Source organism: Talaromyces proteolyticus, assembly GCF_021365285.1.
Source record: "Talaromyces proteolyticus strain PMI_201 chromosome Unknown BGW36scaffold_2, whole genome shotgun sequence".
NCBI classification, from domain to species: Eukaryota; Fungi; Ascomycota; class Eurotiomycetes; order Eurotiales; family Trichocomaceae; genus Talaromyces; species Talaromyces proteolyticus.
Genome location: NW_025764278.1, coordinates 544,449 through 565,635, shown reverse-complemented (window position 1 = coordinate 565,635; position 21,187 = coordinate 544,449). Strand labels below are relative to the sequence as shown.

Sequence of the window (21,187 nt, the reverse complement as noted above, 5' to 3'; positions counted from 1 at the left end):
CTTGCTACTAGAGTGTCGGTTCGCTCCGTGATTGGTCAGTTTGAGCGCAATCTGGACATGACCATCGTTCAAAAGGGAATCGAAGGCTTCCCCCCGCTGAACTTTTCTTATTCTTGATAATATTCATAATATCCACGCTCAATCTATACTTTTGAGAATCCCTTCTATTAAGACTACTTAAATACGAAGGGAAAGAAGTTTTAGATATTGAGGCTCCTGTTTGTCAGCATACGCGTACCGCGTAACTATCTATTTTGGCGATATAGGAAGAAATCATCGAACGATTCTTGACGGTCAAGAAAAACACGTTTATATATATTCATTATTTTCAAGAGTTTTCAGAGCGACAAATCACAAGGCTAGGAAAATGGAACCTACCTCTGTGGTTAAAAAGGCTACCCCTTCATCCGTCTCCAAATCTTCTAGATTGCACAGTTCAACCAACGACAGAACCAAGCCAGACCCTTCTATCGACCTGGCTCTTCTACGCAAACCACTTTCACGTGTCGCCACGCATCCCACTCTCACGCCGTTTCGGCGGCGGGTCTACCGTACGCTCCTCTCTGTGCCCCACGGCCGCTGGACAACATACTCCGCATTATCAAACCATCTCAACTCCGGGCCACGCGCAATCGGGAATGCCATGAAAACCAACCCATTTGCGCCGGCTGTGCCGTGTCACAGGGTGCTGGCGACGGACCGGACGTTGGGCGGATACAAGGGCGCGTGGAATAATGGCGGCGAGTACTCGGTAGAGAAGAGGAAGTTGTTGGACGGCGAGGGAGTTGAATTTGATGAAAAGAACAGGGCGAGAGGGGATTGTTTCGTTGATTTTGTGGATATGGGAAGTATTTAGGCTTAATTCCTTTCGCGTTGGCTGTCTGATTGGTCTGTTAGTGATTCTTGGAGATGCAAACTGTTAACCGTTCAAAATATAACATGATATTGAAATGTATTATTGAAGTGTAACTGTAAGCACGGGGAAGTCGCCGAAGCCACCGTCGATCCTCTCTCTTCCCCGCTTTGTTTCTCTTCAAGTACTCTAGTCTTATTCTCTAGGGCCTCGACTATAATGTTCACCAGCCAATGATTGATCCCATCGCGTTATAGTCTCCTCGACGGGCCGTTTTCGAGGCAAAAAACCTGGCGATCGTTCCCCGCCTACCTCTTTTCTGGCCACAAGTGAAGTCATTATCCCATCTACGCATGTCATTGCCCCGAATTATGAATATGATGAGGGGTATAGCGCGGCATAGCTCCCAACAGCTGCACAAGTCAATGCTCCTTGCAGGCTGTGGAATGTAACCTTCCAATCAGTCATTCGGCCATATAAAACTCCGCGAATCTCGGCCATGTTTACCAAACCGCGTGCCATCGAGACTGAATCTTTCGAAATTCGGCACCATGCGTTTCCTGTCTATCCTGACAGCGCTGACCAGCCTTCTGAGCCTGCGGGCTGAAGCAGCTGATAGTGTCGACTACTCGCAGTATGTCAATGCCCTCATGGGATCCGAGGGGCCAACGCCAGGCCAGGGTTTCGGTGGAGGAGACATCTTTGTAGGTGGTGCGCGCCCATTTGGGGTCGTTAAGTTTGGTCTCGACAGTACCGCTGCAAATTGGAGCATTGCCGTGCTCAACGGTGGATGGACGCCAGATGGCAATGTCACGGCCTTCAGTAAGCTTCAGCTAGCGCCTAGGTTAAGACACACGTTGAAATAGATACAGCAATGATGCACGAGAGTGGCACCGGAGGAGAGCCCAAGTATGGCATAATTCCTCAAATGCCGTTGACGTCGGTTGATGCACCAGTGAATATTCTCGACAATCAGACATACTCTCAGCCTAGAGTGAGTAATATTATCTAAAAATGTGCGTATCATTAACATGTCTAGATTGGAAATGATACTGCTGGGGTCGGATATTTTAAGACGAGCTTGCAAAGCGGTGTTGTTGCTGAGCTTTCGGCATCTCGACATGCTGGTATCATCACCTATTCGTTTCCAAAAGGACAAAAACATGTCCTAGTGGATGTTTCCCATGTAAGTCTTCATTATTTATACTCCAATCCCCGTTCATGCTGATTTTACTGTAAAGTATCTCCCTGGATCTCCGGGGATACAAATCCCCAATTCTACGTTGGAGGTGAAATTGAGATTAACGATGACGGAAAGTCATACCAAGGTTATGGAACATACATTGGCGGATGGAATAATGGTTAGTTCAGTGGACCGTGTTCCAGGAGTTTCTAACAAATTCAGGTGCCGCGTATACAGTGTACTTCTATGGAGAATTCTCCCAAAACACTAAATCTGCCCAAACGTTCACAGGAATCAACACAGACCCTATGCCACGGTATCAGACTTTAGCCAATGGAGGTATCCCCGATCCTATATACGGTAATAAAACCACCAAGGCAACCTCTGGACCTATGAATTTGCGCGTTGGGGCTCTATTTAGTTGGGATGACGGTGCAGCTGCTCAGGTTACATCTAGAATCGGAATCTCATTCATGTCTGTCCAGAAAGCCAAAGGCTACATTGCTTCGGAAATCCCGTCGTGGAGCCTGAACGATTCTGTTGCTGAGTCTGTGAAGGAATGGAATCAAGACGTCTTCAGCAAGATCCAAGTTCCAGTGGACAAGTCAGCTAATGTGACTAACCTAAGACTTCTATACAGCTCGCTGTACTTTATGCATCTCATGCCGTCAGATCGGACTGGAGAGAATCCTTTGTGGGAGTCATCAGAGCCATTCTGGGATGATTTTTATACGATGTGTAAGTGATGATTTGTAGCAACTATTCATAGCAGTCTTGATGACGTTGATTAGGGGATATTTTCCGCTGCACAGTTAGTTTCTACCATGTCTTGCAGCCAGCATATTATGAGTCTATGATCCGTGGTCTTGTTGATATTTACAAGTGAGACCATATTTATAACGCAGTGGCTAGATGCATAACTAACGGTAACTAGACACCAAGGATTTATGCCTGATGGAAGATCAGGAAACTGGAATGGCTTGGTACAAGGAGGATCAGATGCAGACAATGTCCTTGCAGATGCTTATGTGAAGGGGCTGCGTGGTGCCATCAACTGGACAGAAGCATATGCAGCCATGGTCAAAGATGCCGAAGTCATGCCTTACAACACATACGATCCCACAGATTACACAGCAAGCACGAAGGAAGGTAGGGGTGCGCTGAATGACTGGCTTGAGCTCGGATATGTGTCTGTGGATCGGAACACTCGATGCATCTCACGAACGGTGGAATACAGTCTCAACGATTTCTCATTGAGTCAAGTGGCAGCCGGTATCCAACCTGACGATAAGCAGAAGTATTTGAACCGATCTGCCGGCTGGCAGCTTATCTGGGATCATGACTTGACGAGTTTAAATTTTACCGGGTTCCTGGCACCAAAGTATTCAAATGGCTCGTTCAACCATAGCGACTATGATCCTTTGTACTGTGGTGAGTGCGAGTGGAGCTCAATCACATACGAGGCCGTTCCTTGGGGTGAGTATCTTCTATTTTTACTCCTTCATCGATGCTTACCCTAGCAGAATATTCTTTCGTTATTCCACACGATATGGAGACGTTGATCGAGTTTATGGGCGGTAATTCCACCTTTGAATCTCGATTAGACATCATGGTATGCCTTCCACTTTTGTTGTCTTTTTGGATTTATTTAGCTGATAATCCTACTAGTTTGAACCCGGCGTTGCCAAGCAGAACCTTGGGGCCAACGGAGCAGGCATTACAACACTCATGAATATAGGGTAAGCTTCTTCTTAGCATTTCGTGGCTAGAGGCTCACGCATCATTCAGAAACGAGCCCGACTTCATGACCCCTTACTTGTATCACTACATAAACAAGCAAGCGAAATCGGTGCAGCAAACACGAAATCTTAGTAACACATAGTAAGTCACTTCAAATATCAATAACAACCCACCACCACTAACATCTTCTAGCTACAAAGACGCCGCATACGGAATCCCCGGCAACAGTGATGCCGGCGCCATGAACTCCTGGCTCCTCTGGCAGCTCTGTGGCCTGTACCCCGTGGTCACCCAACCAGTCTACCTGATCGGTTCGCCGTGGTTTCCCGAAATCAATATGACGGTGAACGGTAACAAGACTCTGCATATCACAGCCACTGGACTCGACGAGGGTTACTATGTGCAGAGCGTGAAGGTAAATGGGAAACAGTGGGATAAGAACTGGCTGAGCCACGAGGATATTTTTGTCAATGGTGGTAGCATTGAATTTGAGTTGGGACACGATATGAGGAACTGGGAGACTGGCTATGTGCCGCCTTCGCCTGGTCATTACAAATTATAGGATATAGCGCTTTACATATATGTGTCTCTATTTAAAATGGATGTCTTTGAAATCCTGGAGTTCCGCAAGGTCAATAGGCTATCTAGCATCTCGTCAAGAGGGACCCGAGGTGGATTATTATCTGTTTTTCACCAGGCTTTGCACTCCACAAGCTTAAAAGGTTTGCCTTAGCACCGATGTGTGACTCGCGACGGAGCCGCATACACAGTCAACCAAGAGAAGCTTATTGAGGTGTCATTTTATTGAATATCATGGCTTGCCCTTTGGGCTTTGCACATGTCACAGGCTGCTTTTGGTCTGCTAGATATTGTTAGCGACATGCCTTTGGGTGATTGTAGGAGACTGGGTAGGTAGCAACTTTAGGTATCATATTTTAGCTTCAGGCCCGATACCAAGGCATCCAACGCGATTGCCACTGAGTCGACCCGAAAAAGAAAAAAGACATTATAGTATACTGAAAATTTTCTCTTTTAATGATGTGAATATTTAGTGTATTAATAGAGTATCAGCCTTTTTAAACAAGGACGAGCAATCAAGTTCCTGCGATTATCCCATCAAAGATACGACTACACTAGTTCAGGCATGTTTCTATGGAGGCCTTCTAAATTAGCCAATATGTATATATATTCGCTTAAATCTACCCAGAGCTATTTTCGGGCATTCTATGTATTTAATTATCTTACATGCATCGCGATATACTAGTCGGTTTTAAACTTGAGAGCCGTAGCATCGATTGATCAAATTAGGGTTATCACCAATTAGGCACCATATTGTCGCCACAACAGCATCACGATGTGGCGGTCTTTAAAAAATAGGTATATTAAGGCAGCAATTACCTAGTGGGATTTTCTATTCAATTGTGGAAAGTTTCAACGCCTCACTATGAGACATTAGCGAAGATTGAGGATGACCATCACAATAGCAACTTCTATAAGGTCAATTTCGGCACTACCGCTGGTTATACATGAACAATGGCTTCGCTGGACCATCGTTAGACAAAGACCCGAATGATATATGTGGAAATGATTGCGAGGATGAAGGGGTAGGTGACATCTAGTACGCCGCCCATAGCGTTTTCTGAGCGGCGCTTTTAATTCACTCTTTACACATGGTAACCTGCTTAACTAGTGATCACAAGGATAAAGCTAGGCACGCGCAACATGATCTATACATTTCCAACGATCCATCTCATGCACTCGAAGGATCTACGAACAAAGTCCCTTTTCTAACGATAGCCATGGCCCTCTTGGGCGAAGGATCTTTCATTCAAGTCCATCAAGCGCATGCACATGTACGACTCCACTGTTAGAGCAACGAATAGGAGCGCATCCTCGTTGCCTATCTACGAAGGGGCCTGTGTGGATCTAGCACCTCTCGGCTTCCTTCTAGCAGACAGTGTTGGCCAGACCGTTGTCGGTGACCCTGCTGACTACTGTATCACCAACCTGGATGGGGAAGCGGACGCCTACGAAGTTGACGAAGAAATTGCTCATTGGCTCTCCAATTTTAACCATGACACGGAGCGTCTGACGAATGCTTTCACCACGGCTGCGTACCTCGGCAATCAAGCCAGGATCGAAAGTGATGTCGACAGGGGTAGAAAGACGCTGGTAGTCAGCATTGACATGGAGATAAAAGAGCAACAACGTCGGAATAAATTTCATCCATCAGGAGATTGATTTTCAATCAATTTCATGCTCATCTTGTGTGCATAAACTCTCAAGTTTTCTGTTCATATGAAGAATTAATATTATATTTATTTATAATGATAGTGTGTACTAGACATTTAGTAATATTAATCAAAGGTAGGGAGTTATTATAAATTTTTAGATGTAATATTTCAATCAGATAAGATGCCAGAAAAAGTAGGACGAAATAGAAAAACCAAAAATATCATTAGAACTGTCAAGGTAAATTCAATATGAATTGATGCTATTGAAAAACATCAAGTTATGACGTAACCCTATATCCATACGTGTAAAGTTATCTAATAGAAACGGAAAATATGTGTTAGAAGCCTGACCGGTATCTTGAACGCAGGAGTTTTCTTACCAGACTCAGACCAATCTACCCTAACCCTTTCGTAAAAATAAAGGGCTAATAGCATGTGAATTCAAAGAAAACAGGTACCAAGGGACAGGGGTTCGTGTCTGGCATTTATCACTGGTGAGTTTTCTCCTTTTGAAAATATTGATGGATGTTGGTAAAACTAACGGCATGGAGCAAACCCGAATGTTGTAAGGTTACAGGTTTCTGTTGCTTGAATTCCTATTTTATTAGGAAACTCTTCGCTACGATTGGCAAAGCCAATGGTAATAGGACTGGTAGTGGAAGTGCATGTTACAGCACATAAGGATGGAGTGGGAGAAGCTGCCGTGGAAAAGGACCATAAAAATCCAATAGGCAGATATCGAGACATACTTTGGAGCCTCATAGCTTGGGTGAGCTTTCTGATGAAAATGCTATTATGAAGTAAATTTGTAGAAAGTCAATTTGTACTATAGATATTTTATATAAGAATATTCTCTTAATATCATCTAGATAAAAACTCGCTCATTTCTAAAATTTGATGAATGGCTTGCTTCACATGAAGTTAAACTAGCTCCTAAAATCTTGTAGTGGGTTACAACGTTGTCCTACATAAGCTAGTCACATTCATCCATTAATATTGATAATTGCAGTATGGTAGTTGATGCAACACTGCGTGCAAAATGGTCTCACCACTTCCTCATTGAAAAAATTAAGTAATACAGAAACATCATATGAGGTGGTTATCGATAGCCTCCTTTCTGCTTTCTCCCCATTTCCGTTGCTTAGTATTCTAATATGTAGATATCAGTAAGATCATTGTTTGATCCATCTCAATAACCAGCAATAAAATCACTTTCTTAGGGCTATAAAAGTAGGTCCTTAACAAGAAATTGAAGGATCTGTCTTTTCAATTTTAATACCCTGGTAACACTATAATAAACAAGTATTATTAGCATAATCAGAAATAAAAGCAAGGCTGAATTGTGTAATTTTTTCTCTATCCACAGGTGTAGTCATTTGTATATGTAACTGATTAGGCGCTATCCTGAGGTATTTTCTAATACTACCTGAAAGCTAGAGACTTTGTATCACATTATCCATTAACCTGAGCAGTAGATCCTTGTGTCAAGTAGTTCAGTAAGGGCATTGGCTTTTTTTATTGCCTTGTGATGGCTCTGGCAACCCTACTATATGAGAGAATCATCATGAAAATCCACCATCCTTAATATTCTAGTCTTTTGGTGTAATTCTTTGTCCCTAGAATACCTGTTAGGTGCAGGTGATGTCAGGTCCCACTGATGCGTCGTATTCCTTAACACTGTATACATACCAACAATTTCTATTGTAAGTAGATGAATATCTTTATAGTTACTTGGTGTCACGGCTCATATTGTTTGTAATATACTGGCGTGCCTAAGTGGATTCTAGTTAGATTGTGGCACCAGATGCAATTCCTACAAACCTGTTCCATGACATAAGTCTACAAGTTCTGTCTTACATAAATGGAAAGAATGATCATAAAAGTATCTGGCTGAATTTATTTATCCTATTAAGGGCTATGTTGAATAGGCTCCTGATATTTGATAGACCAAAAATGAGCGACTGTAGTTAACCACGGTAATCTCAGTAGAGGAGTTCTCAATTGACATGAAAGTTGAAGTGTCAATCCATCGTCCTGGTACCCCCAATCCTTAGAAGATCTTTAAACAAGAGTACAATTTGTAAGAGTAAAAGTATTGACTGCGATGGTGCAAGGATTGAGAGTGCCTGTATGGATATCACCGTGAGTATACTAATTTCTATAAAATAAGAAATGAACTCATTAAACTTACAGTCTACAGCCAATGTGTAAGTAGCATCGCATGTAAGAGTAGGATCTATTGCCACGTTCCCAAGAGGTTTGGCAATGGCTTGCATGTCACTTGCATCCAATTTGATAGGATGCAGAGTAGAAATTGCCGAAACAGCAAGTGCAATTGGCAAGAGAAGCCCGAGAGTAAATTGCATCTTCATGATGACAGTAGATAGTTTGAGGGAATTGAAGTTGAGTAGATACTGGAATTATCGACTGGCCTGAAGACAATATTGGATGGTTCGTAAAAGGCACTTAGGGACGAGAGGACTCCTTTATATCTTCGATGAAAGGACTCCTTACATAGATTATCTCAAACTAATCCTAATAGATGTTTAGAAAAAAGATTCTACCTATGTAAGTACTACATATGTGTGTCTATTGTACCACCTAAATGTACAAACCTACTTTTTAACTCGAGGTTGTTGCTGTTCATTTAGTTTGCAGGCCATTCTACTCCTTGGTAGTGTAACATATTGACACACCAAGAACAGGAGTCTAGGGATATAGGAGGTCAGGTGTCCCAGACATAATATCATATATGCTACATATGTACCTTCGAATGAGGTGAAATGGCTACACCACTTACTGATTGATGTAGGATTGTACAGTTCTAGCCAACTTACTAAATTCACACCCATGCTACGTGCACATGCATTCTGTATACTGTGTGACAAAATAATAAAAAGGTGGGATAGGCCTCCATAATCTCGTTTAAAGCTACACATACAAACATTTGAAACTATGGAGCATATTGTTGCGTGTGCAACCAACACTTGCGATGATCCCAAGTAACTTGCGAGCCCGCTGTAACTACTACAACAATGATAATACCTAGATTCTTCATCTAACACTTTCCTATTCTGTAGCTACACAGTTGATGTGTGGTGTGACATACCAATAGTCAACTTGGTATCTTAATCGACTCAATTGATAAAAGTATTTATAAGTGAAACTCCTAATTGAAGAACTGCACGTGAAGGATGTTCTCGTACTGTATGGTACTATAGAAACCACCTATGGAAGGCACAGAGTTTTTATTGCTGGTATTATGGCTCGCTACAGGGTTGCCCAGTACGGACACGGATCGGATGTCGCTATTCGATGTCCGCCGTACATGTCTCTGTGTGTCCGTAAACCTGGCCTGGCTTTGGTTGTGGAACGGAGAACCGGTGAATATCTCCGCGGTACTTCGATAAGATGATCGCCATCAGTAATAAGAATCGATTACACAAAATCGCAAATAATTATATGGAATCAAGGGTGAGACCTAGATAAAAAAAATAGATATTATGGCGATAAACAATCAAATAATGAAAAATCATAATGTACATTCCTAGGCAGATTCAATACTACTATTACTCACTTCATGATAATTATATCATACTGCTTTTTATACATTGAAAATATAAGATTCTAAATGTTATTAGATATGATACCAAGATCTCTAGCTAATCCGTAAAATGCTAATATTAAATTTATTCGATATTGAGAAGGACCGATCAATACATATCATATTGGTGTCAACTACCGCAAAAACGAAGCTCAGAAGAGAGAATTATAATACAGAGGGAACTTGAAGCTATTACATTCATCTGACCTCCTGTCTCAGACAGCGTAGTGCACATCCAGCCCCGTTCAGGTACTAGCCTCGTCTTAAAGAGTTATTTGGCGATCGTTTCCATTGTTGTTACGCAAATATTCTCTCTGAGAGACTATCACGTTACTGAGAAGAACGGCAGTAATGATAGCCCCGTTGTTCGGCTGGTGACATTGTCACAGGAATGGAGATCATCGCCAAAGTTATCAAGGCATTTGACACCGTTAAAGAGGCGCCATCACAGTTCACTGGAGCTAGAAACTTCCTCAATAATATAGACGCCACATTGAAGTTTCTCCACCAACATACTGCCAATTCCAGCCAAGCAACATACAAGCGATATTTTGGGTCTCCTAAACTACATGGTTACGATATCAAAATGTCCTGGGAGTAGCACTATATTAATGAAGTCTAAACATAAGCATAATTTTAAGTATACCCAACCAGATCCAGGCCGATAAGCAGTGCATTGACTAAGCAGAATTCCGATTCTTGTGCGACGTTGATAAAGCCATGCGGGGTAGATAGGGACTTTCCTTCCTAATTCGGAAGGACGAGAGCGATTGTTTGACCCACCATATCAGCTGCCGCTTCCTCCACGTCAATTCATTAATTCATTCCCTCAGTAATGTTGCGCAAGAGAATAAAGCTTACCGTCACGGACAAAGCCAATCTTTCAAGATTCATTCTGCAAACCTAACATGGGTGTCAAGGAGATCCGCACTGCTGTTAAATGCGACTTCAGCAAACCGGCTGCTGAACAGGAAGGGTTCCATGTGAGTAGCTCGTACACTGAAATAAACCTAGCCCCAGCTAAAACCTCCTGCAGAACCGATGGCATCCAGACAGTATGTAGCCATAATCTACCTAATCTCAAACCGCATGCTCAAATGCCATCCCAGTCCCTAGCATCGGTAAAATCGCCAATAATGAAGTCGTCAAAATCGAATGTTTCGACTGGACTGGTGGCCAAATCGGCAACAACGACTCTGCCGACGACATCCGCGACGTTGATCTAACCAAGATCCATTATCTGTCTGGTCCCTTCCACATCGAGACCGCAGAGCCGGGTGATATCCTACTAGTCGAGATTCAGGATGTCCAGCCATTCCAGGACCAGCCGTGGGGGTTCACGGGTGTTTTTGATAAGAAGAATGGTGGTGGGTTTTTAGATGATATATATCCTGAGCCGTAAACATTTTCCTGATTCTCACTTCTCGTGACTGAAGAGGCCTAGTATTAACCGTTGTTGTCCAGTGCAAAAGCTATCTGGGACTTTGAAGGTATCTTCTGCTCCTCTCGACACATCCCGCACGTCCGCTTCCCAGGCTTGATCCACCCTGGTATTCTCGGTAATGCGCCGTCTGCAGAGGTTCTCGCCGAATGGAATCGTCGCGAAGGCGAGCTTATCTCTGCAAATAGTCTCCCTCGCGACGTCGCCAAACCGCCAGAGCCACAGAACGCTCATGCCGGCGGCGCTGATGCGGAATTGAAGACGAAAATCGCGCGCGAGGGTGCCAGAACTATTCCAGTGAGTTTTTTCCCCCTTGTACCAACTGTCACGTCCTTACGATGAAAGGGCCGCCCTGAACACGGCGGAAACTGCGATATCAAAAACCTCTCCCGCGGCTCCAAGATCTATCTCCCCGTCCACGTCACCGGCGCGAAATTCTCTGTTGGTGATTTACATTTCTCTGAAGGTGATGGCGAAATTTCCTTCTGCGGGGCGATTGAGATGGCGGGGATAATCACACTCAAATTCACCGTTCTCAAAGACGGCATGGCCCAAATGGGCACCAAATCCCCCCTCTACATCCCCGGGCCCGTGGAACCGCATTATGGACCAGGACGATATCTCACCTTTGAGGGATTTTCCGTTGACGAGCAGGGGAAGCAGCATTACATGGATGCGACGGTGGCGTATCGGCAGACGTGTCTGCGTGCGATCGAGTATTTGCGTAGATACGGGTATAATGATTATCAGAGCTATTTGCTGCTTAGCTGCGCCCCTATCCAGGGCCATATTGCCGGGATAGTGGATATTCCGAATGCGTGTACTACGTTGGGACTGCCTATGGATATTTTCGATTTCGATATACGGCCGGAGACGAAACCGGAGAAGTTGGATATGGGGAGTTGTGCGTTTGTTGATAAGTAGTTAGTTCAGAGCGAGATTAATATGCTAGTATGTGAGAATGATAAAGTCGTGGTATTCATAAAGCTAGCTACGAATAGCGAATACTGTATCTCGCAGGCCCAATAAAGAGAGAAGAAATAGATCATGATATGCTCCATACTCTCCATGCTCCTAGACAAAAGGATATCGATACTAAAGAATGCACTAGCTGCGTAATTCTTAACGAAAATGCGCAGGCACGGGCAACAACGCTAAGACAAGCAGACTTTTAAGAGAAGAATTTCCGCGCGGCTGCCTTCTCCTTCTTCTCGGCATCGGCGATGATTTTCTTCACACGATTAATCTCGTTGCTAATTGCGGCATCACCAGGAGCAAGCTTCAGAGCTGCTTCCAAGTCTTTAAGGGCATTGTCTTCTTCTTTGGTACCGATCTCAGCGACGGCACGGCGGTAGTGGGCTTTGGCGCGGTCGGAATCCTTTGTGTTGGCGGCATCGGCGGTTTCCAATGCGTACCCGGCCCAAGTCTTGCCATCCTTGAAGCGGTTGACCTTGTTCGCAAGCAAGGCCGAATTAGAGTGTAGGGTGAACCGGAGAGTCTTGAGCTGGCCATCAAGCTCTTTATTATCATCGTCATCTGGGAATTCGTTGAGATAACGTAGGGCCTTCTGATACTTCTCCAAACCGAGATAAGTCTTTCCGCCCTTGAAGGCTGTGTTACCGAGGTCCTTGAGCTTGGCAGCGATTTCATAGACCAAGGGTGCAGTCAAGTCTCCATCGTAATCGGCCGGGTAGTCTTCGTAGGGGTCTCCAGTTGCGTCAAGCACCTTCTTGTCGGCATTGTCGTAGTCATCGCCAGTCAACTCGCCACAGTCGGCGATGATAACATCAACATTGGGCTTGTCGGCTTGGGTTTGAACGTTCTCGATCTTGCGGACCAAGCTCTTGCCGTTGATGACCTGACCAAAGACAACGTGCTTGTTATCAAGATGCGGGGTCTCAACGGTAGTGATGAAAAACTGACTGCCGTTTGTTGCGGGACCAGAGTTGGCCATTGACAAGAGGAAGGGACGGTCATGTTTGAGGTCGAAGTTTTCGTCTTCGAATTTCTCACCGTAGATGGACTCGCCGCCGGTTCCATTGAAGGCAGTAAAGTCACCTCCTTGGATCATGAATTGCTTGATAACGCGGTGGAAAATCGAGCCTGCAGGAATTAGAAGTGGGTAGGAAGTTATAGTGGTAACAACAAACCCTTGAAGCTGAGAGGCTTTCCCTGCTTGCCAACGCCCTTTTCACCTGTACACAGCGCGCGAAAGTTTTCGGCGGTTTTGGGGACGACTATAGTAGAAATCATCGTCAGGTTGCTTGTCGGTCAGGTGGAAGAAAGGAATTACCATCATCGAACTAAGCAGAGCATTATTAGCTATTGCAAGAGCACAATCATTTCCAGTGGCATACCAATTCAAGATAAATTCTGCCCTCCTTTGTGGTACCAAACTCAATGTCTAGATAGACGCGTGAACGACCTAGTCACCATCGTCAGCAAATGCCATTGTCAAGCCGGATGTACCAGTAATTTTGATCTGAAGACACACTTTTAGCAGCCATTGTGAGTGGTCAATGAACGATCACAAGTTCACGATGGGAAAAGGTCAAAAGGTCGTCAATGCGCGCAGAACAACAGAACAAGGAAGTATGTCTGTCTGTGCAGGCTTCAGGAAGCTTCCATCTTCGCTCTTGCACCGTGAAGCCCCGCAAGCCGTGGCGGTGCAGCTCCAGCCTCCACCAGCCTTGCCCCTCGCTCTAGTCTACCTCTGGCTAGCCTACAGCTACATCAGCTATACCTATATAGGCTAAGCTACTTACACTTGTCTACTACGTATACATTGACAAGTGGAGGTTTGAGTTTTCTATTTCTCTCTCGATATACGCCAACTGAACTAGACCGCGGTCGCGCACCCCAGCGTTTGAGGCATTGTGGAATACAAGTGGCGTCGTGACTGTGAGTACCTGGATCCATGTAAACTGTTTTGCCTGAAGGAATCACAAGTTCACCATCTGTCAGATTGCGTGCAGCTGTACTGCTGTTAATTCCTGGTGCAAAATAATGTCTGAGTGTGAGGGACTCGGCACATCAGTGTCAGGGGAGCTTGTAAGTACATGTAACACATCCCTAATATCGCCTTTGGCCTAGATGGCGACGTTCTTAGGGTCGTCAAGAGAAAAACTGATGGTTTTCCTTCTGACCTGGGGCGCAATGTTGTATGAATAAGGCCGGACCACAGCAGAGTGTATTGGACTATTGTTGTAGGTTAATAGAATGTCAGTTTGTCCACAGAAGTCAAAGTTCGCCATGTTGGTATTGTGAATTATACTATGACCACTGGTAGTGTTAGCTTCAGAAACTGTAGTCAACAACGGATGTACAGAGTAGCACTCTTCAGTTCCTAGAGAGCGGGTTTCGACCGTGTAGGAACTCAAGTTTGAGATTTCAGGAGGATTTGGGTGAACAACCACTAGAATTTTGGAATCGCACGTTCCGCAACAGCAGAGTATGCAAAGGCAACATGGGCTAAAACTGCCCAGAATTTTGGCTGCAACATTTCCAATGATTGTCACAATTGGCCGATTTGCAGAGCGACGAAAGAGTGAGATGCTACTGCTGAAATAGTCATGACTGTTGGCGAGTTTCCCTTCCTTTATAAGCAGTTCCGAGGTAGTTCAGTCGCCCACCAGATGTACGTATTGTAATTCGTTCCCGGCAGATATGCCGGAGCCTGGGGATAGAGACAAAATGCGGGGGTTTGCTACAGCCCAACCCCCAAAAGGGGAACTAATTAATTAATCAAGTCGTTGAGCCCTGTCCGTTGAGAGATATTTACGTGCCAAGCTGGGCCTTTGAAATTGTTTATATTGACTACATCCGAAGATATAAGCCCTCCAATTTGCTGCCATGGAACCGGGCGATACACCGGCAAGTCTTCCGTATCTAGAGTGTGCTACGCTTTCTATATTACATACTCCTGTATTATGAAGATGCTTCACCCGGAGAGACCTATCTAACACTGAGGTTGACTTATATGCATACAATGGGAACCGCAAAGAAAGTCTGCTTTACAACAAAAACATTCTAATACAGTGATCCTGACTCCTTGGTCCATTTATATCATTCGAAGAAGACTGTTGAGGCTGGATTAATGATCTCGAAGAGCAAGGCAAGACACCAAACAGCCAATCGGAGACTTGATTGGGGAGAAGAGTGTGCATGTATCTCTCATATGGGCTCATATATATATGTACTCATATTTTTGGTGTGTCAAAGTGATATTTTGTATTTTATATTTGAATACTGCTATATGCATTGATCTATATACATCTATGATACACTCCAGATACGAATGGATCACTCCAACAAAGAATCCGGCATCTTGAACTCGACATACTTTTTACCATCTGGACCCGTCTCTGTTTTCGCCTGATTTTGTTTCGAACTCTCCGATTTTGGGACATCCGTAGAAATCTCAATAGTAACCTATTTCTCGTTAGCCAGTGTGACTGGATACCTAGGCAGCCCGACTCGGAAGAAAGCGCGCAGAGTCCTACCGCTTCATCTGTACTGCGGTAATCAACACCCACCGGTCCATCGTTCTTCAGTTCGACTTCCATCATTGCCTGGAAGACGCCGTTCTTGACGCGCTCGGCTTTGTAAAGGTCCGTCACCTTGCTGACGAAGCGGTCGTACAGCCGCCGCGCTGTCTCGGGATCGGCGGCGTTGTGGAAGTCTGGTTTGTTGCCTTTTTTGATCTGCCCGTATAACGTGAATTGAGAGACTGAGGAAGTTAGTGCGTGTAGCCGGCGTTGGATGGAATATTGAGTACCACATAGGACTTCGCCTTCTATATCCTGGACATTCTTCTTCCACTGTGGAGATATTAGATTTGACAGTGTAAGTGGGGTGAGCGGACTGACGGCGCTGGTCTGGTTTGCCTCATCCGGCCAGAGCTTAGCCTTCAAGACCTTTGCAGCCATAGAGTCGACATCCTTCTCGGTATCATCCTTGCCCACGCCTGCAAAAACGAGTACTCCGCGACCGATGGACGAGATCAGCTGGTTATCGACGGTGACCGAGGCCGACTTGACCCGTTGCAGGACAGCTATATTTAATCAGAAAAGTTTCGCAATTTGTGGAAAGAGCATTACCTTTCATTGTAGCTCATACGATGACGACTAAATGGCCGATGTAAAACCTCAAGCTCACCAGAAGCTGCAGTTATCAAGATAAATCAAGAGATAAGCTGTCGAGAGGAGCTAGAAGAAATGAGGGCTATCCAGAGTGCGACTTCTCGTTGATTTTATATATCTGGTTTGTGAGAAAGATTATGCCTTTCTCGCCATCAGGCCGTATTTGTAAGGCGGTGGATGCCGAAATAAATCATGGCCTAACTGATGACAGTGACGGCTGTGAGAAATGCGCGATTGACAGTAGAGGAAGAGGAAAGATCGATGCTCCCGACGTGATAGTGCCGCACGATCTCTGTGATGTCATTGGTGGGCAGGCTCCACAGTTCCATTTCACCACAGCATGAGTGCGTATATTATTATTATTTATGTATAGAGTTAGGTCGCTTATATTGTTGGAGAAAGAATAAATAATATTTTAAGACAGATTGCTGTTTATAATAGCCTTTGTCGATGTGGTCGTGATGTCATCTAGTCCTGGACCTGGTTCATCTCACCTATTCACAACTGATGATGCCGGTAGTAAATGCTTGTGATTATTCATCTGAACCAGCAGAATAAAAAATATAAAGAAAAGGAAGTATTCAACCCCCAACATTGAAGCTAGTACTTGGTATATTGTATCCTACTTACCATCACAGCCAGCACACACGGCCTGCTATAAACACAGATATGGCCAAAAACGGCAAGGCGGCAAGGCTGCCGGTCAATGCTGGCACAAGCGACATGATTGGTGGCCACACCCAGCAGCTCCACCCGGACATGTTCTCACTCAAAGACAAGACAAGACAGCAGCACAGCAAGCAGCCTTGACAACCACCAAAAACAATCATTGTCTGGTCATATTGCACCACTCTAATATACGCCATCTCTCCACTGCACCCCTTGATTTTAGGTGTGCCCTTCTTACTCGGTTCTACGCCTCGTGGTTTGGGTCGCTCGCCCTTTGTCCAGATTGCATGCCGGCACAATGACATCGCGCAAGACGCAACAAGAGATCGATAAGACCTTTAAGAAGGTCGCCGAGGGCATCGCGACCTTCGAAGGCATCTACGAAAAGATTAAAACTACTACGAATATCGCCCAGCGCGACAAGCTCGAGGAAAACCTGAAACGGGAGATCAAGAAACTGCAGAGGTTTCGGGATCAAATCAAATCGTGGGCGTCTGGAAATGAAGTCAAGGACAAGACCCCGCTGCTGGAGCAAAGAAAAGCGATCGAAACAGTGCGACGCCTATGGTTTTACATTGCTAGAATAAAATGATCCGCTAACTTGATTGAAACAGTGCATGGAACAATTCAAGGCCGTGGAGAAGGAGATGAAAACAAAAGCCTTCTCGAAAGAAGGCCTATCGAATGCGTCGAAACTCGATCCAAAGGAGAAGGAAAAGGTTGACACTTGCGATTTTCTGTCGAGCATGGTGGACGAGCTCCAACAAAGAATCGAAGCCATGGAAGCTGAAGAGGAGGCTCTGTCTGCATCGATGAAGAAAGGCAAGAAGGATACCGTCAAGACGAATCGAATGGCAGATATTTCGCGGATTACGGAACGACATAAGTGGCATGTCAACAAGCTAGAATTGCTCCTGCGCTCATTGGAGAACGGTGTCGTGGAAGTGTCGCAAGTGCTCGATCTAAAGGACAGCATCAAATACTACGTCGAGGATGGGCACAACATTGACTACTCTGGAGAAGACGAAACGTTATACGACGATGTCGTCTTTGGCGATGAGGAGGGCCAATTTGGAATCTCGCCAGACAACGACCGGGTGTCCTCACAGGATACACAGTCTGTTCCGGACGAAGAAGTACCTGAGCCACGACCGAAAGCGAAGACCGATCTGGCGAGCACCCGACGGCCGTCAACGCAAATGAAATCCCCCCTCCCTGTTCTCGCGACCCTGCACTCAACGGCGACGGCTGCTACGACATCGAATTCCATGAAGCCGGCTCCCCCGCCAACGCGTTTACCTGGAGAGACATTGAAATACGCATCCGCCGCGGCCGCAGCTGCAGCAACCGATCGAGGCGTCGGCATCGCACCACTTCCTCCACCCCCGGGGGCTAGTCCTGCCTCATCATCAGCCCTTCCTGTATCGAAAGCTGGCTCTACTGCTTCTCCGAGCGTGACGTCAGCACAGCTCGCCTCACGGATAATTTCGACGCCAGAACCGAGTGAGAAGCCACCCCAATCCCCGGCACCGTCGTATCCAGCTAGCAAGGCAGTATCCTCGACACCGGCTCCATCGACACCGGCAGCAGAGAAGGCGGATGTAGCGAGTTCAAAACTACAGGCACAGGCACTCAATGGAACTGGTGCGGGTAAAGACGAGGAGTCTTCAGAGGAATCTATCTACCACCTGCCTCCTGGGCTACAAGACCTGATCCAATCATTCGAAGCGACAAAGAGCCGAGGCGAAGCGGGAGTGTCGTCGCCGGTGATACAGAGACTGTTGGCAGCATCGCTCAACTCATGTCCGGAGCCCGGTGATGCAGAAAAGCCACGGCATTACAAACCACAAACGCCATACAACACGCCGCTGTATTACCCGCAAGAGCCTTTGCCGATCTTCGATGACCATCGGCTATACGACACGCAGAGAATCGATACGGACACGCTATTCTACATCTTCTACTACCAGCAAGGCACATATCGGCAGTACTTGGCGGCCAAGTCACTGAAGAACCAAAGCTGGCGGTTCCACAAACAATTCCAAACATGGTTCCAACGACACGAAGAGCCGAAGACGATCACGGAGGAGTATGAGCAAGGTACATACCGATTTTTCGACTACGAAAGTACATGGTGAGTAAGTTCCAAAAAAGGATATATAGAGAGAATCTAATTCCTGCTGCAGGATGAACCGCCGAAAAGCGGATTTCAAGTTTATTTACAAGTACTTGGAAGACGATATTTGAAGGCCCGTCGAATGCACTACATTGGTCAATAAAAGAGGTCATTGACATTGACAGTTGGATTAACGTGTTCTAATATTACATTTTTCTCGTTTTCGTTTTCGTTTTCGGATGGGAATGGGTACGGGGACAAAGGATAGGCATGGCTGGCGTGTATAACCATGGTTTTTTTTCGCTTTCTCTTCAAAGTCTATGTCAGAAAACAGCAAACAAATAGATAGAACGATTTGTCCAAGTCAGTCGAACCTCGAACATATCACTCTGTCTGTCCTGGTATATACTGCGGACTACATTCAGTATACAGAACATAATTACTGTAGACCAAGATGGGGATCACATGACGTCACCGCACTTGATAAGTTTCCTAATCGATCACGTGCGTTCTTCGATCCAACTCTTGGCGATAATAGTACGGCAGGCACGCCGGGGAGATAGCAACTCGGCACAGACGAGGCTGATTTACGATTCTGCTAGGAATATTCACTCTTGAAGGAGCTATTGAATACGCAGTCCGTCCTCGAATACAACACGGGACATATGGAGCAGCAGCCAATGGCATTGTCCAGCCCCAGACGGCAGCAATGTGCCGTTCCATTCAGGATGGAATGACAATGCACAGCCATGCCCCAGTAACAATACTATTCGCCTCACTTCTTGCGCGGTTTTCAGTAAGTACGACATCTCATCTTCTAGTCTTCTACTAGGTGTACTTAGTGTAGTGTATTGCGGCATTTTATACCGCCTGCTTCGGTATCGGCCTGAACTCCAAGGCACATACGTAACACAGTAACCGGACCCGGCTAGTCCATCGCTTCTTGGTACCTAGCGGGCCAACGAGCATCGGCGTGCGGCTCAGCTGCGGGGCTTGTCTTCTATACTGCATCACCATTGGCTGGAAGGCCAACAAATCAGCGACTGATTATGTCAGGCATCTGTCAGACAGTCAGCTGAACAAACTGGGCTGCATCGGGTTAGCTGCACAGAGACACCGCCAGACTGCCACTGTTTGGCCCGTCTTGTGAGCGATCCTGGCGGTCAAGGGTCTGACAGTACAGATTGCATGTACAGTATTCTGATCGGTAGGTTTAATTGTAGTGCTGCAAAGAGTCTGAGCATGTGGCAATAATATACGGTCGCGGACGAATTCTCCGAGAAGATTCGCGCAATGTTCTGTGCAGCTGCAGCAATAGAATGCCTACATCTGCCTTAGACTACTGGAATTGATCGTCGATCTGCAAATCAGTCCCCACTGTGACAACAGGCGGGGGACTTGATGAACCTGTTCATACGGAGTGCATTATTATTATTACCACGTACTGCGTGTGGTTAGCATCATCATTATTATCATCATTACTACGTATTGTGTATCGGTTAAAGGTCCTGCCTGGCTTGCTCCTTGCAACCCGAATCAGCCCGACCAAGCCAAGACTCTAGGAGTCATCTGCTGCGGGATGGCTGGGACAGCGGGCGGAATGCTCACCGGTGTCTATCTTATTAGTGAAGTCAGATTATTGAGTGCGTCGATAAATCAGTAATACAGTTCTGACGGGCCACGCCTTGAAATTTCCAACCAGGGTTCTCAGACGAGGCTGCGGGAGGAGCTCGGACTGAGTGATTTTTGTACATGTATACGGATACTGACTTGGACTAGCTCGCTTTGGGACGAGAGTAATGAATCCGCATTCAGTAGTATCGTATTCTGGGTTGATCAATGGCTAGTTAGTGTTTGAATAGATCTATCACAGGATCCCATGCCGATGTGCCGATTGTGCCGAGCAGGAGCCGCACTGCAGTAGAACGACGTATTATTCACTATTATTATTTTTGACCCGAGAATAATATAAAAGATGGAGACGAAACAGGGACCTGGGGGAGGGTCTGCGTGCGCGAATCAGCTCGGATGCCGATACAGGGATGGCCGTTTCCAGCCAATCAAGGCAAGGAACCGTCAATCGCTGCGGATTCATGGAAGAGACTCGAGTCGTAATAATAAACATAATGAATAGAATACGATAATAATAGTGTAGCTGGCCGATCGGACGGTGCAGGCGGGGCTCGCTGCGGATGGGCTGCGCTGA

The 21,187-nt window shown here is 45.6% G+C and overlaps 9 protein-coding genes across 9 annotated transcripts; 5 read left to right on the top strand and 4 right to left on the bottom strand.

The window, feature by feature from the left end:
- The first annotated feature begins 54 nt into the window (after positions 1-54).
- BGW36DRAFT_369019 (6-O-methylguanine DNA methyltransferase) lies at positions 55-951 on the top strand. Its single transcript, XM_046215067.1, has one exon. The coding sequence runs from the start codon at positions 368-370 to the stop codon at positions 854-856; it is 489 nt and encodes a 162-aa protein (XP_046076255.1). The 5' UTR covers positions 55-367; the 3' UTR covers positions 857-951.
- A 453-nt stretch (positions 952-1,404) lies between these two features.
- On the top strand, positions 1,405-4,338 carry BGW36DRAFT_422803 (glycosyl hydrolase; the record flags this gene model as incomplete). Its single annotated transcript, XM_046219756.1, has 11 exons — positions 1,405-1,675; positions 1,726-1,847; positions 1,893-2,043; positions 2,095-2,214; positions 2,259-2,774; positions 2,828-2,918; positions 2,971-3,512; positions 3,560-3,648; positions 3,705-3,775; positions 3,825-3,917; positions 3,969-4,338. The coding sequence occupies 11 exons, from the start codon at positions 1,405-1,407 to the stop codon at positions 4,336-4,338; spliced, it is 2,436 nt and encodes an 811-aa protein (XP_046076254.1).
- Positions 4,339-5,627: 1,289 nt separating this feature from the next.
- On the top strand, positions 5,628-6,017 carry BGW36DRAFT_354663 (uncharacterized protein; the record flags this gene model as incomplete). The annotated part of the gene is made up of 1 exon (XM_046213548.1): positions 5,628-6,017. One exon carries the CDS (start codon positions 5,628-5,630, stop codon positions 6,015-6,017), a length of 390 nt encoding a protein of 129 aa, XP_046076253.1.
- A 2,054-nt stretch (positions 6,018-8,071) lies between these two features.
- Positions 8,072-8,382, bottom strand: BGW36DRAFT_422801 (uncharacterized protein; the record flags this gene model as incomplete). The annotated part of the gene is made up of 2 exons (XM_046219755.1): positions 8,072-8,136; positions 8,202-8,382. 2 exons carry the CDS (start codon positions 8,380-8,382, stop codon positions 8,072-8,074), a joined length of 246 nt encoding a protein of 81 aa, XP_046076252.1.
- Positions 8,383-10,395: 2,013 nt separating this feature from the next.
- On the top strand, positions 10,396-12,016 carry BGW36DRAFT_333901 (formamidase FmdS). The gene is made up of 5 exons (XM_046212894.1): positions 10,396-10,597; positions 10,651-10,669; positions 10,724-11,012; positions 11,079-11,352; positions 11,401-12,016. Exons 1-5 carry the CDS (start codon positions 10,523-10,525, stop codon positions 11,977-11,979), a joined length of 1,236 nt encoding a protein of 411 aa, XP_046076251.1. The 5' UTR covers positions 10,396-10,522; the 3' UTR covers positions 11,980-12,016.
- Positions 12,017-13,676, bottom strand: BGW36DRAFT_369011 (putative peptidyl-prolyl cis-trans isomerase Cpr7). The gene is made up of 5 exons (XM_046215066.1): positions 13,550-13,676; positions 13,413-13,480; positions 13,349-13,358; positions 13,206-13,292; positions 12,017-13,158 (listed from the first exon to the last, which is right to left on the bottom strand). The coding sequence occupies exons 1-5, from the start codon at positions 13,560-13,562 to the stop codon at positions 12,227-12,229; spliced, it is 1,110 nt and encodes a 369-aa protein (XP_046076250.1). The 5' UTR covers positions 13,563-13,676; the 3' UTR covers positions 12,017-12,226.
- A 141-nt stretch (positions 13,677-13,817) lies between these two features.
- Positions 13,818-14,388, bottom strand: BGW36DRAFT_369008 (uncharacterized protein). The gene is made up of 2 exons (XM_046215065.1): positions 14,020-14,388; positions 13,818-13,956 (listed from the first exon to the last, which is right to left on the bottom strand). The coding sequence occupies exon 1, from the start codon at positions 14,307-14,309 to the stop codon at positions 14,145-14,147; it is 165 nt and encodes a 54-aa protein (XP_046076249.1). The 5' UTR covers positions 14,310-14,388; the 3' UTR covers positions 13,818-13,956; positions 14,020-14,144.
- Positions 14,389-15,270: 882 nt separating this feature from the next.
- Positions 15,271-16,576, bottom strand: BGW36DRAFT_369003 (putative aminoacyl-tRNA hydrolase). Its single transcript, XM_046215064.1, has 5 exons — positions 16,155-16,576; positions 15,924-16,108; positions 15,833-15,875; positions 15,591-15,784; positions 15,271-15,486 (listed from the first exon to the last, which is right to left on the bottom strand). The coding sequence occupies exons 1-5, from the start codon at positions 16,159-16,161 to the stop codon at positions 15,358-15,360; spliced, it is 558 nt and encodes a 185-aa protein (XP_046076248.1). The 5' UTR covers positions 16,162-16,576; the 3' UTR covers positions 15,271-15,357.
- Positions 16,577-16,827: 251 nt separating this feature from the next.
- Positions 16,828-19,522, top strand: BGW36DRAFT_333894 (CCR4-NOT transcription complex, subunit 3). The gene is made up of 3 exons (XM_046212893.1): positions 16,828-17,418; positions 17,480-18,999; positions 19,052-19,522. Exons 1-3 carry the CDS (start codon positions 17,164-17,166, stop codon positions 19,110-19,112), a joined length of 1,836 nt encoding a protein of 611 aa, XP_046076247.1. The 5' UTR covers positions 16,828-17,163; the 3' UTR covers positions 19,113-19,522.
- Positions 19,523-21,187: the final 1,665 nt, after the last annotated feature.